The sequence below is a fragment of the Varroa jacobsoni genome, unplaced genomic scaffold (assembly GCF_002532875.2).
Source record: "Varroa jacobsoni isolate VJ856 unplaced genomic scaffold, vjacob_1.0 scaffold_681, whole genome shotgun sequence".
NCBI classification, from domain to species: Eukaryota; Metazoa; Arthropoda; class Arachnida; order Mesostigmata; family Varroidae; genus Varroa; species Varroa jacobsoni.
In genome coordinates this window covers 170741-186528 of record NW_019213583.1, presented here as the reverse complement: position 1 = coordinate 186528, position 15788 = coordinate 170741, and the positions used below count along the sequence as shown (strand labels likewise).

The following is a 15788-nucleotide window of genomic DNA, read 5'->3' as shown; positions in this document are numbered from 1 at the left end:
CAAATATATGCCACCTAATTCTACTATTATCTACCTTGGGAAAATATGTCGGAGTCACCTGTCGCTCTGGTAAATATTATAGATGCCATTTTTACAGATCCTTCTTAGCACACACAGTTTGAGCAACAAATATATATCTAGGATTCGTTTCTGTGCCGTCGATTCATAATAATTATTTCCCTTCACCACCACCGGTGACACTAAACCCTCTCAAAGGCAAATACATACTGCGTGCGGTCCTGCAACCTACAAAGAAAAGGACCTACGCAAAAACTTTGTACGTCACCTTTTTCTGTTCTTAACATAATACCACACGGAGACGCACAATTCTAAAAGAAGTGTTCTTCACATTGCCCCTTAACAGATCGAGTGTGTAAATAGATTTTGGTCGAGCTTCTGTTAAACAAGTGCCGTTCGCTCAGGCATTGTTCGGGATGGACTTGTGGGTATGGGATTTTTGTCCTGCATCCTAACCTTCAGTGTCCTTTTTACAGTGTTTGTTATAATCGCACAAACGCACCAAGAACAAAACAACTAGAGAGAATAGAATTAATTATTTACTAAAGTTATAACTCACAAAACTTCCAAAACATAATTGATAATAAGTTCAGTGATTCGTATATATAGCTTCAAAGAAAAAATGAATTTTTGGACTGACACAAGACTGTACCGGCCGATGGTATCTGGAATCAAGGATTATGTATTTTTTCTTTTCGAAACGTATTTAAAGGTTACGCATTTTTGGTCTAGTAGCTGTCACGCTGTTCTTTTTCTCACGTGACAGCAACCCAAACGCGGATGATTGACTTCTACGGCACATCATTATCTTTCAGCAGATCCGACAGAAATGCTAAGACTTTTGGCCTGCAAAGGAAGTGCTAAGCCTTAAGGCTTGATTTTTGAATCTAAACAGCTCTCCACACATAGTAGGCTTACCGTTTGTTGGCTCAGTCGATGATATGAAAACCCAGCCTTTATTGAAATTCACATTGCAAAAATTAATTTGCAATATGTATCTGAGTGGACTACTCCCGCAGTGATGCAGCATTTTTGATCAAGCAGATATAGCAGTTCTCATGAAACTATCGTAAGCTTCTGTTAGAGCCCGCCTCTATACTGATCAAAGCGGTCCCCTTGCATACCTACAATAATACTTCAAGGAATATCCGTAGCAGTTGGCTAGATATTTGTGCAAAAACTCCAAACTAACGCCTACCTCTAAGCTAACCGTAAACGAAAACTTATTCTAACCATGCTGTTTGTTCTAGCCATATGCTGGCCGTGACCATTTAATAAAGACGTTTCAATCATTCAATTTTGGTATTTCACTAAAAATTTTATTATATTAAAACTACTGTCCAGTTTCTCTAAATCCAGTATATTGCCAGCATCTGCCGCGCACTCATAGCAGCAATTAAGTGTCGCTTGGGATGCCGTTTGAATATGTAGCAACGATAGTTCTATCGGTATCTACTAGTATTGTAATGTGTCCGAATTTGTTAAAATGTATCTGTTGGCCTGATTGCCAAAGGGCGCGACCCAGACGGCATGATTTTAGAGGCTGGCGAAAGCGCGTATACTCGTCGAATCTCGTGGATGTTCGCGTTTAGTGTCACCATGGTATCGCCAAATCGACGTCGGCTTCGCTGTTCTGTTCAACAGAATGGCGCCCCCCAGGTCGGGACCTTTGAAGGGTTCTCCAACCCTACACGAAAATGATCTCACGCAACAAAAGAAGCAAAGAGTTTATCTGGTCGTGCTGGTCTACCTCCTTTATTTTTCTCTAATTCATAATGGCAGTCTTTATCATCGTTGTTCCACTCAAAAATAGATGTAACGGTTTGCGTCTTAAAAAACTGCGCAGGTTTCAGATCACGTACCTGCAGCGACAGCCAACAGGGTATGCCCTTGACGACCAATGTACATTAACTTAACATGCGATATCATTCTATTTAAATAAGGATACGGTAAATGTCAATGGAACACTCTTAAAAAAGCAGCAGCACGCCACAGCGCTGTCAACATTGGGTTAAAATATTTCGTCTGAGACAAGTCGACAACCAGCGTCCTGCTACGTTCTTCTGTTGCTGCTAAAATCAATAATGAACCAATGAGCTGCTCGTTTTCCTAGTGGACAGATCGTAGGGGGGCATTGCACGGGAGCTGGCTGTACGCCAACCGAAATAGCGTGTCAGAGGTCTTTAATCTCTTTCGAAGACTCAGCGCACTAGGACCGATAACGGCTTAGACTCAGAGGGGATTAACTGAAATTCCGCCTCTTTCCGTAGTGGCATGACGCCGTCGCATAAACTACACGGCACCACGGTGTCGCGCCACTAGAACGAAAGGGTCCATGTTAAAGCATATAAACGACTCCCATATACTACGTTTCCCTGTGGTTCCGCTTTTCAGCTTTTTCCTTTTCTTCAGCTTTCCCAATTTTCTATCCTTTCGACGTAACGTATGCTTATTGACACAAGGTGCTCTAGGCAAATGAAATAAGCTAAGCGGGCGGTGTGGAGGTGAACTTGACAGCAGCAAAGATGAAGAGGAATAAAAGAAAATGTAGGCAGGCAGACAGACAGAGAGAGGGCAAGTGGGACGACTGGGGGAGAGAAGAGGCACTTGGTTTAATAAGTCCTTCGGTCTTTTTGTGGTTTGTAGCAGGACAGGAGTATCTGTCTCTCGGCCTGTTTGCTTATTCCACGGTCCCCAAAGCCAGTGCATCTGGTGTTTTCCACTCCCCGTAGCCTATTTTTTTTTACCAGCTTTTCTTTCACCCTCTCTTCGGTAATATCATACTGTCTAAATTTCGGTCAACGCACAATGCTGAAGCCATATGATCAACATATGTGTTTATACTTGTTTTTATTGTTTCTCACCCATAGTTTGTCCAAATTCAGCGCGTGCTAAAACCATGTCGACGCATTTTGTTCGCTGACTTCTCTAGCAGACATTGTATTACTTGGTATTGCAGCAGCTAGTCTGGTGGTATCATAATGATGCACTAGCTGCTCTGTCAGTTAGTCTAGTAAGACGACGGTGATATCTAGGAAGAGATTTACAAATTGATAGATTAAAAAGAAAAGCCACTGAATACGACTGCAGGGAACGGTGTTACTGGGAAAACAGGCTGCATATATGTAAGCCTGAGTTTAATCAGTCACAGGTTGTATCAATCTAAGATATTTAATATAATAACAGGATCAAAATATAACACAACAGGAGTGAAATTATAATCAGTGACTTCTTAATATAATCGTCAATATGTGTAACAATAACAACAACGTCCAGAAGCACAGAGCTCAATTATAACGTTGCTCTTCTGGGCATAAATGGCTTCTTAATCAACGAATGCAATGATATTTTTTTTTTTTTTTTTTTTTTGAATAGCTGACAAATCCGAAAGGCTGTAATAGAGTTGAGCTAAAAAAAATCGCTTTAGGTTGGGTAAAATAAATTATTATCCCACTGAATTTTGCTGCGTGGGTTTGCTCAGTTGGAACACATAACAATCATGTATCACGATGGGCTTAAGTTGATGGTTGCACATCCCAATGTGCCATTGCTAACAGATAATTAAAGCTGTCCATGGTCTGTATGCAACAACATTAGCGACAGCTACATATGTAAACTTTACATTAGCATCTCTATGTATAATCTTAGTATTTCGAGATGGGCTTCTGTGGAAATGCTTTTTGTCATATTATCTTCACATTGATTAGGGCTGCCATCAGTGAAATGCATCGAAAGCTTGAAGCTGGTTGAATAGATATTACTAAGGTTGAATTATTGTTACTATGACTAGTGAGCATTCTTCTATGGAGAAGGATGGCTTGCCTTTACTTCGAAAAAATGGTCTTCTTACGTAAGACCATTTCAAGCGTATATTCCAATCGACACTGGACAGAGCCTGTCCTGACGTGCAACTAATGACGCAACAACCACCACACGCTCTAATAGTAGAAATAGATATATAGTGATTTGTCGTAGTAATGACGATTAATACCAAGTGCACAACACGCTATGAAACGCTAGTTGTCTAGCAGATAGAGATTGACTAAAAAAGTGAAGATCGTCTTTGTCAGCAGCAAAGAGGAATCGCGCTCGTCTATGGGTCGATATATGTACTCTCTTATTTGGACTACTCGTTTTCTTACATATTTCGTTAACTGTTAGTTGGTATCGTTAAATTGAATTGATTTTCGATTGGGCATCCACGTTTGATTCCTTGTTTATAACATTCTTCTTCTTTCATCTATATTCCTTCAGTCGTGCTGATACACACGTGTGTGTATATGTGTATGTCTGCATGTATATTTGTATCGGCAAACATGTCCATCGATCCAAAAAAATCCGGCCCGATGTGGTCTATTTCCACCAAGCTACAGTTTTGGGTGCGTGTAAAGGCTTGGTAAGTTTCGGGTGGTCCAGAAGCGAACCGTGACGATCACTCGTTTGCTTATCGAGCATGTAGGCGACAGTAGGGCTTTCCTGCCTTCGCATAGAAGCTCTGACCCTCAAGAGCGTTATGGCAAACCTGAAAGTGAACGTAATAGTCGAAACGTAAGAATAACATCGACGGGGAGCAGAGTATATTACCTGCAGGAAAAGTTACGTACCGCAGACGACAGATAGGTCACCGGATCAGCTTTTTCGTATTCCATTGACACAGGCTGTTTAGAAAAGTCACACTGCATGTTATAGTGTTTGGGTGTATTTATAGGTAAGCCTTGCTAATAATCTGCCCATATTTGTGGCTGGAACGATCGATGAAGGCACGACAATAGGACAGGAAGTGGAGTGCGTTAAACAGTAAATCAGCTAATCTGACTTTAGGCAAAAAAAAACTCGCCCTTTGAGCCAGTTTCGCAACAAACGCAAATAACATGATATTATACTGCCATTAAGTTGTTCCGAAGTGCCCTCAACAAAAAAAAAAAACAGTTTTGACGCCCGTAATTGGGGAGTCCTTTTCATCTCCAACCACCGGGAGAAATTTAGGCAAACGCCTCTTAGTCTTTTTTTTTCAGCCGAGAAAAGTAAGGGCTTAGATTGATTGCGCTCTGCTTACGCGAAGGTATCTTTTATCCGGTGAGCGATTATAAACAATAATTGAAACAATATTACGGCAGAATGCTAAAATTGGTATAAAAATGGTTGGTCTTGTTATCTAGACACTGAGAATCCTCGATGCCGTCTCAATCCTTGCTGAAAGGCTAGATCGCAGTACTTTAATTTGCTTCCCTTCGGAGTTGCAGCATAAACCGACTTTGCATCTGCGCCAAAACAAAGATACATGATTTGCCCCACGGGAACGTACAATCACACTCACCCGAGATGCCAATATCTGATACAGAGTAGGTTTTGAAACAGGTTAACAGTCTGAAACTCCTCTACCCAGTATGGGTCGCACCGGATGCCTGAACCCACTAGAAACGCCGGGTTTGTACAAAGGTGTTTGCCGGTGAGGTAAGGGGTAGAAAAGAAAGGTCGGGTTTCAGAATGAGTGACTGAATGTTTTGAACTAGCAATTTACTGCATATTCAGCATAGCTAATTATGCATAAGTCTATGCTGCGTAAAAATCGTCGAGTCGTCTCGACTTCTTGAAGGATTTTTTTTGTTTTTTGAGTGTATCGTTTAGCCCATTGTCGTCCAGCCTCGTACGAATAGCCAAAACATAGAATAACTACCGTTTGCCGGATCACGAATTCTGGTGTTTCAACCTCATCAATCGAATCTGAATACTATAATTTTAATAACAGCTAAACCGAATATATACGTCATGTAAAAATAAACGCGGTAGAACAAAAGGGGAAAAGCTTCGATACGACCGCAGTTGAATTTCTAAGCATGATTCATTAACGTTAATAACCGATATCGCCGCTTCTGCGACGGAGCGACGACTCGGCGTGAGCCAGTTTACACATTACCACGTTGCTGACGCGCTTTCGTCACAGATGAACCGCCGGGGGCCTCTCGTACAACCCATAGCTCAGTCAGTATTACTACTATCATTCTTCCCCGTGGAAATGTTTTTTGATTGCCTGTTTCAGCCACAGCTACTGAAACATGCTACTGAGAAAAGTACGATTTCAAAGAAGGCTTCATCAGGGGCTGGAGGGTCTGTCAGGATGAACATTCTTGAAATGGTAGTTAACCTACAAGCGGTACCTTTGGGAGAGCTTTGTGAAGAAATGGCAGTAGCTATATTGTCAACTAGCATCATAACCAGACGTTTGCCTGTATAGACTAAATCAATATGTATAGTTAATTATAGCATATATATTTATTTAGAAACGCAGAACTGTTACGCGTGGAGCTTTGAATTTGAACAGGTTGGGATTTTTATTGGGATAGCTGGAAAAAAAACTGAGGACAACTACGATCAAGGTAAAATAAGGCTCAGGTTAGGTACATACAGTGCATTTGAAACACGTCGAGTGGTAGTTATTGTTGAGCGCTTCCACCCATCGGTCCCCCGCCTCTATCGGATAACCGCAACCGAAGCACTTCGACGTGAACAGATCATTCCAGTCCTTCTCGCAGTACGGTTTTCCGTCCTCAAGGTAAAATGAGTTATTTCCAAACGGGCGACGACAATAGCTGCACGTGAAACAAGTCGGATGCCATGGACGATCCATTGCCTTTAGACAATCCTGTAACATGCATACATAACAGAACAATGAACGACGCAAAAAGAACAGACATAAATCACAAATAGGCAACACTCTTTCCTAGCGAAAAAAAAACGAACACAACTTTTATTATTCGAGCAGGAAAATTTCGATAGAGCCGTTTCTTCTTTTCCTGTTGGCACCATGACTGCGCTCACAACAGGTCTTATTAATTAACGATGCTTAATAATAGATTACTTTATTTAATTTCTAGCAAAGAAGAAAGGATTTAGGTACGTTGGTACGTTCTGTAATGCTATCTTGCACTTAAAAATGTTAGTCAATCAGTAAAGCCATCGATTCATATTTGCCAAATTCTCTCATATGAGAAATAATTTGGAAATATAAGAAGTTAAAGTTTACCAAGTAAATGTTCTAAACTATACGCACAGATACTATTGCCTTTCTATGAATGCATCTACGCATCTGAAATGGAAATAGCTGCATCCGTTCGACCTGGCAATTGTCCTGCCATGTTCAGGCCCTTCTATGTGAAAAAAAAAAAAGAATAATTTAGCAGGTAGATATTTGGCAAACGATTAGACATGAACGAGCCGTTCAGTTTTGTTGGTATTAAGACAAGATTATATCTTAATTTGACTGGCCTTGTTTTTGCCATTGCTGCCCCCAGTGACAACGTCGACGGCAATTTCTCTCACTTCGAGAAGGGCACTACAGGAAACTTCCGACGGATTCGATTCAATCTGACCCCTCTACATTTGCTGGTTTGTGGCTGGATTCGCTGGCATCCTCTAGTCACTTTAAGCTTCGCATCAAATACCTTATACCTGGCATTGTTCCTATTCGGTGCTCTATTACGACCAATCTCGCGTTGGACACGTAAAGTGACGCATATCGAAACGCTCAAGCAGGTGCAATTGCCGTTTGATATGCCACCTTCACTGTGGTGCCGTTCTGCTCCACAAATATGCCGCTATCGAGAACCAGTAAGCGAAAGGTGATTGTCGCAGGGCAGCTACCCCATCTAAGGCCAACGATCAACATAGCTATCCGACTGGAGGCTGTGCGATAGAAGAGCGTGAAGCTAAATTTAAATGCAAGAAACCGAAAATACGTTGAAAATTCGACGGAAATGAGCTACTTTGGAAGAGATTATCAGCGTACTATTGGCCATATAAAGAAGGAAGAAACAGGGTATGTCCAAGTAGTTGCTAACTCCCCGGGATCAGCAAATATCGTAGTTCGCTTCTAGCTTGATGGCATGAACCGCGCTACTCAATCGTTCGCAGACGACATTGAAGATAGTACAAATATATGCGTACAGTATATTTAAGATGAAGCGGTTGTTGCTTTAGGTGCTTTTTGTTGTACTCACATAGTTCTTCATCGTAATCGATGCTCGAACGCTAAACTATAATAGATCCCGCTAATTCAGCTCATTGACCATGCTTTTGTTCATAGCCAATAACCAAAAGAAATCGCTGGCCAATTGCTCGCGGTTACTTAATTTTAGTGCGCTTACTATTACTTTTTTGCGGTAAAGGTCCCTTCTGTGTGAACCAGGTCCAGTTACATAGGGACACAGCATATGGAAGCCTGAGTTCACGACAAGTTCTTCTGCGAGCTCTGTACACTAAAGTTACATAACTTTCTGCTCGAAAATGCATAGAACATTTTGTAGATTCGCTAGTTATTGTAATTCTGTAAATTTACGCGACGGAACGGTGAAAATCATACGTCTAATTGTAACGACATCTGCCGATACACCCATGATGATCTGAATATAAAATCTGACAAATGTTGCGAAGTACTGTAGGCAGTACTCCATTTCCACACAGATGCACTCAGCCACCCAGACAAATGTTCGTTGAAAGGGCTATTCAGTATTATAGACAGATGATGTTTGGCTAAGTGGACGCGAGCAAACTACACGTCAGCGTTAAAAGGTCTTCACGCCATCTCTCGTTTTCTTTCAGACTGACCCGTTTCCGTGTAATGTTAAAAATAATGCCGTGGGCACGTGTTAGGGATCGTCGCACCAGCTGACATTAATCCGGCCGAATCGTCAGCTGTATCCTGTCGCTGCTAATGGTAGGCCCGTAGGTGAAACGGTTCCGTGCCAAAAGATCCTGGTGTTGGGATAGACAAAACTAGGCGTTTTTGTCTAGCCGAAAACTGTAATTTTATAACGGTTTTCTTGGCAGTCGTCTTTATACCTATTTGCTGCGCGTCCATTAAACGAGAGTCGACATTCTCACTCTGTATCGCCCGACATACTGGTCAGTTGCGCAGAGATGGAAGTATTGTTAGCCGCGGGCCTCGAAAAGTAATGCGGCTGCGTTATGCCGATGGCGAACACAAAGCGTAAAATTGATCACGCTTGACTAAGTCTGAGCCGGGAGAAAAAATTGGTTTCAACCCAGGGGGCGAACCTGGGAAGGCGGTCTGAGGAAACCGTAATGAGTTTTGTCATGAATGCCTAACGGCGATATCGCATGTAAAACAAGAAACAACGTTAAAAGATAGTCAAATGTCACCGTAACTCTTGGGTATATCAATATGTATATTTAGTTTGAGCCACTTTCCAGCAGTTACGAGCGCGAATCGTGCAAGCCGCCACCGATCGGCCATTTAGGAACCCATCAAATGTCATCATATTGAAAAACTGATAACTGAGCACTAATTGTATAGTTGTAGTTGATCGTTGAAATTGAATGAGAGCTGTTCCTTGACATGACGGATAGTCGTGTATTCGTTCTTTCAGACAAAGTTTCAAGGGCCTTACGCAAGGTAAAGATACAGTACCAGGACACCGTCTCTTTTTCAGTTGTCCGTTTCCAAGGGACAAATATGGCGGCGCTGAAGAGGTCGGCTTTTAAAGGTTACCTCAGTTCGTTTTCCAGCCCTACTTTGTCGCGGCAAACGTGTCTAACCAGAAACTCATACTCATTTTCGTAGCCTCGACTGGTTATATAGCAGACGTCTTCAATGAGCGCTGATCGACAGACTAGTTAAGGTGCGCGCCTGTTCCACAGAATGGCCCGAACACTAATTCTAGCAGTAGTATTTATCCTGCTAATTAATAATTCCTTTCTTTCCTCCCTGGTCAGCGTGGTTAGACGAGCAAGATGCGACTCGTTTGTTTTTCCTTTACAACCGGCAGCACGATGGCCAAAGCCCACTGAGGCTCATTACGACCTTGTTCCTATGTTCTCTAGGCTGTCGCGACCTGAGAAGAGCTCCTATTGCCGCCTCCGCCATCAAGATAGAGCTCATAAACAGAAGCTGTGCCAAACTCCAGTCAGGGATCCGGTCACCCAGGCAGATGAGCTATGGACAATTATAGTAGGTAATTCGATTGTATGAATTCGATTGTACGAGAGCGTCCAACTGGACGAAACTACGACCCGACAACGATGGGCTGAAAGGATCGATTAGCAGTGCATCGGCCAAGAGCCGCAAGCTAGGCCGATTGAGCAGTGAATTTTTTCGTAGCCGTAGATTATCGTTGCTTATGTTAAACATGCATAGATACAGAGAACCGGTATCGGCGTCAACGTCGGAGCCAGTATTTCGCTAGAGCATACGCTTAGTATAGATGAGCCAGCAAATTGATAGCATAAGGCAAACGAAAGGCTAGAGGGGTAGATATGACCCGCTGTAAATAACTATACATTACATACACAACTATACAGCCGAGTAAGTGATGTAAGCGTTTATTCTACAGTCAAACACGCTTTTGAAGGGAGGAGGCAATAGTAATGTCGTTGTCTGCCTAAATGCCTGATGCATTTCAGAGGTTTTTGATTCAAAATGAAGTATAAACACTAAGTCAAATGAAGTTGAGCTCAGAGACGACTTGTGTCCTGTCGCGGCGCTCGAATAAGTATTTAAAATATTATTTTATTCTAGTATCGACATAGATGCTTTGTGTATATATGCGTTGCGGCACCCAGATATAAATACAAGAGTTATCTGAAAGCTTCAAAAGTTTGATCATATCTTTAGGTGGTTCCGTATCGTCCGTCTATTAATTTACTATCAAACCCATTCATTTATCGGAAAACGAACTTGGGCGGAACGGCGGGACACGCTTAAGAATATATTACTGTTCGAGACTATTATCTCGCAAAAAAGCGCAGTGATCTATTTGTGTGTTTGTTCTGTAACTTGCTAAGCTGATTGTACTTTTTAAAAATGTAACCCATTTTTTTAGCTGAATTGCTTCGAAGGTAAATGTTGCGCTCCATTAATCTGTATTTCATTCTTCGGATGTTCTCTATTTATATAAGACGGTCACCACCCCCCACCCCCGGGATGGACAATCGATTGCAAAACTATATGTATACTTGAAAATTAAGTGAGACAAATTGAACGATAGTTGACTTCGTGTGAAGGAGTGTCCCTAATAGCTGTCGCTTTTCTACAAACGAGGTTTCATTTTCATAGTGTGTTAGGTATAATAAAAGTTAATATTTTGGCAGATGTCTAGGCATATTTGGCCCGGGAGTTCGTACCATCTGTAATGTATCTTTTAGAGAAAAAGCTAAAATAGATAGGATATCCATGTAACTACAGCAGATATATCTCGTCAGTTCGGCTAGAGCAGCGCTATGGTCACCTTACGCTGCTTAAAAGGTCGAGCTCTGAAGCTGTCACGAGCCTTCGATCCATAGATTTAACAAGCGCATTAGACTGCGTGGAATTGTCTTTCAATAGAAAAACATTTACTTCTTATACTTGACAAAATACAGCCCCGACAGAATCCAAGTTCGCAGCTAACATCGACTACCGTCATTTGGCACATTCAACTACGTACAATGACGTCAACAAACCAATATATGATCGATAAATTGTCTTCATTACTTCAAGAGTGAATTGTTTAGTAGTAAGGCAATGTTTAATGACACTGACCGTCCTACAGTTTACCTCCATGGTGTTTTCCATTGCGGCTTTGCCACAGCTGGGGGTATATCAAAATATCTTCTAACTCTTCAAATGTACCAACTTTTAGTCGACAGACTGAATCATAAACATATATGACTTTCACTGTCGTAAGTCAAATGCATTTCCTGGCAGCAAAGCGGTGTACTCGGACGTCTCGCATACTCGTAAAGAGCTTGTCCCTGCTGACATCTAATGGCCCGATACAGCCATTTTGATAAACAACAATCCCGTTGACTTGCTGTTGTTACTAGCATCAGCAAGCGTCGCTGATACCATAGTTCAGCTGTATGGAGCTTGCAGCTGTTCGTTTAGATGAGAGACAGGGAAAATGGGGCAAAATTCGGCATAAAGCGTACGAAACAGCCAGCGAGATACGCATAGAGAACGAAAGTCGCACCAGGTTTTCAGTTGACTCTTTCCAGACTCGTAAACCTAAACGAAGCTCTGTTGTTGACGTAAATTGGCGGAAGCCGTGATGACGGTCATGTTAACGTTGTTAATTCAACGCCGTCAAGTCTCATACTGCACGCACGTCATGTTGAAATTATTTTTTCTCTGTTCGAGATTGTACGCAAGCATCTCGGCTCTACCTAGAAACGAAAAGATAGTGCGGTAAAGTCGATTGCGTCTTTGGGACAGGGTCCGGGTGGTGATAAACGATATGCACGTTAAGATAAATATAGCCAATGTTTAAACATAATCATTTCATTATAAAGTGCATGCACCGTGGAACCTTTTCTACGAATCGGCTCGCGCGAAGCTCTCTTCTCATGCTTAATCAAATGGCAATAGCAGTGGACATTGAAATGTCTGGTGGCCTTTTGTTTCTAGTAAATGTTTTTATTTATGCGTGTTTTAGTTATACTTCGCAGGTTATATAGCCTAGAAATTATGTATGGTTTTAGTACGCTTTCATCCCTTGTCAGTACCACCAGCTGCGACGAGACTGAATTATTTAGAAATCTATCGTCTGTAACTCATGCCAAAACATTCGACTTACGCCCTTGATACGCTGGTGACATTTGGAACAGCTAGGCGCCATGTAGTTCTCAAAGCAGGTTTCGCAGTACAGTTGATTACGTTCCTCAACAAAACCGCAGTCCATCAGGTCCCGGCGACATGTGGCATTCGCACACATAAAATGTGCTGGGCACCACGACTTCCCTATGGCCGATACAAACGGACCTCTGAAATTCGAGGGGAATTTTGCAAACAAATTCTGCTTGATGATTTCATGAAATGGTAATTATATACAGAACATAAATAAATCAAGTATTATACTTAAATGTAGGCGTGTCTCCATCTCCCGTAGATACTCAGTCTGTAACACGTTCTCGAACCCTTAACGTCTATAATATAATTGTAGCAGACTACTCTGTCCTCACCCTTTTCTATGTTCCCCCGTTTTAGTTACCTCGTGTGCACTGATGACCCTACAGAAGCAACCTCCAGGTTCCTGGGATGTGTTTCCAATATCTTCGACATGCATAAATTCAGTAATATTTGTAAGGCAGACTTTGCTTTCATCACTAATAGAAGCACGATAGATGCTTTTTTGAATGCATGTACACAGGGTAAGAGGCTCCGCTCCTACGGGTCGCGCGTGACAGTATGTCATGCAAACATTCCTTGTGCTATAAGCGTGTCCTTCAAGAGGCAAGATCCTGCTTTCTGGCTTACTAACTGTACGAATCTTTTACATTATTTTCATCCTCGCCAGACCCTTGATAATTTAAGCAACCTCATCATACTTCAGCCGAATAGTTGAAAATTATCCCATTACTACAAATCTAGCATCTTTCACACCAGATGAATTTTCCCCATTATTTGATCGTGGTTCAGCCACAGGATTTGCTAAGCTGATTAAAATAATGTATGATTTGTTGGATGAATCTAAGGCGAACAATGATTTGGCAGCTGACGTTAGTGATATAAACCGGCCGGGCATAGTCCTTTCAAACCAAACGGGAATCCGCTCTATGCCTAGGTCATGTTCTAGTTACGCTCTACAGTTTATATGGTCTTGACTAAATAGGGCAAATGGAAGAGAAATGATTGAGTAGCTGCTCTATTGATAAGAAGCCACCAGAGGTTATCTATGGGTCTATTTCTGTACTCAATGTTATTATGATAGCGCAGTCCTTTCAGGAACATATGAATTTTCATATTAGCAGAGCACTATTCAATCAGGGAGCGTAAAATGTGCGGATTATCTTTTTTACGGTTATATCGTCAATTGAGATAAGCGCAACCATTTAGTGTTGAAACAGCTTTCTGTGTATTATAGAGCATTGTGACAACAAAATGAGAAGTCTATATGTGTACAAAAATAATAAGAGATTTGTTTTTACGAAACTTATAGATATTTTTGACTCCGAAGCTGAACTGTAGATGTCAATCCAGTGGTTGTAATGTCTGAAATGTGGAGATTATTTCTAATAGGACGGAAAGTTTAATGTGCCCTTTACCACTTCGTAATTATCCTCTTTTTTTTTTCTATATAAAAACTTATAAAAATCGCATTCACAGCTTATAATCAGGAGATCATCTGAGCTATGCATCATTCACAATGTATCAGATAAACATATTGTCACACTACTAAAAGAGAGTGCACTTTTCAAACGTGTGGCCCTTTCGCACCGTGTCCTCTCTTTACCAGTTCTAACTTTCTCGTTCATCTGTTTGGTAAAAAGGTAACGTCTTTTTCACGCCAGACTAGCTCTTCGGTAGGTTACCAGTTCATTGAAACATGTAACACATGGCTAGATAATATGGTGTCCATACAGTCTCTAATAGGCTGCATTCGTGTAACGCCTCGGCCCATCTTGCTCACACTCTAGCATCAATGGCCGGCAGTTATACATGTGAATTACTAAAAAGCGGAATATTATAAGGAATATATGCAGGAAAGGCAACGGAGGGGAACAACAGCCATGTCCTATGCCCAAAAACCGAATGGGTCATTAAATCACAAAGCAATGTCTCACAAAATGTATTCAGTGGCCCAATTTAACGTTCTACGAATTGGCCTCACCGGCACGCTGCGGTTCGTAACGGCGTTTGAATGGAGTAAACACCCTACGAACCAATCGCGATGATCCGTGGGCTGGGTTTATTTTGCTAGTAAATACCGCCGATACGATACTAATGACATCCAAACAACTGTACGACTTCATCGATGAAGTCGTACCACGTGACATCGGCTAACAACCTCGCCAAGGTCGAACTGAATTTTTTGTCGAACCATTGACAGCGTTACCTGTGATCGTAATGATATTGACATGAATGAATTACGAGTAGACCAATTCCCTTGGATGCAAAAACGTCACGGGCTGTTTGTGCTTGTAAGACCTATGCGAAGCCGATTTGCCTGATCTAGAAATTGATATGTACACCATCTAAACGTTGATCAGGGCAACCGAAACTACGGTTGAAAAGAAGTACCCATATACAGCACTCGATTCATACGGATATATAAGTATCCCCGCCATACTTTACATGCGAAGCCAACATTAGATGCTCGATGTGCTCAATTCAGTAAGTATTTTAAGGCATGTTGATGAGGTCTTATTAAGTAACCAGATCTTGTGCTTATGATTGTTCTCCAAATGTCTCATGCCTTTCATGAAAAAGTCCAGATACTAGACTGCATTAATTCATTTTCGATGAGTATCTCATAGTAGCAGATTCTTCTGATATCCATTGTAGCTTTTTCCTGTTACCTTATTCGTCTATGGTGATCGTATATTTGCTGATTAAAGTTCTGCAAACGGCATTATCAACTGGCCTGAAGTTAATTCACGAAGGGTCAATTTTTTACTCAGTTTTCGCATTGTCAGTATTTGGATTATAATCCTGTAACACGTTTCGTGTGGTCTGCTAGTTTTAGCCAACAGAGTCCTTAGACTCTTTCGGGAGAATCCTTCTCGATTGCGGCCACGTATTTTTCTCTTTCAAGTCCTGACATCTGCTTAACTTCTAGCTTTTTAACATTCCACTCACCGTTACTGAGACGTTCACACCATTCACATACTATGCTTTCGGATGAGTTTTTTCTTCCCTAATATCTCCACAAACTTTCCCCGTAAGCAAAGTTCCGGAGTGCTATAGCTTGACAACTGAGCGTTAGTTTTCGAAACTAGAAGATGTATTTATGTCTGAACGCATTTCCTCTGGCGTAAGCTCAACTGGTTTTCATTCT

General features: G+C 41.6%; 1 protein-coding gene across 3 annotated transcripts in view; it reads right to left on the bottom strand.

Moving 5' to 3' along the window:
* Positions 1 to 1310: 1310 nt before the first annotated feature.
* Positions 1311 to 15788, bottom strand: part of Zasp52 (Z band alternatively spliced PDZ-motif protein 52) — a 57493-nt gene continuing 43015 nt past the window's right edge. For all 3 annotated transcript variants that reach the window (XM_022837002.2, XM_022837005.2, XM_022837003.2), the window contains exons 12-14: positions 12588 to 12774; positions 6425 to 6661; positions 1311 to 4540 (exon numbers count right to left, since the gene is read on the bottom strand). In XM_022837002.2, coding sequence (XP_022692737.1) covers positions 4463 to 4540; positions 6425 to 6661; positions 12588 to 12774 — 502 coding nt within the window. In that variant the 3' untranslated portion in view covers positions 1311 to 4462. The remainder of the gene's footprint in view (positions 4541 to 6424; positions 6662 to 12587; positions 12775 to 15788) is intronic.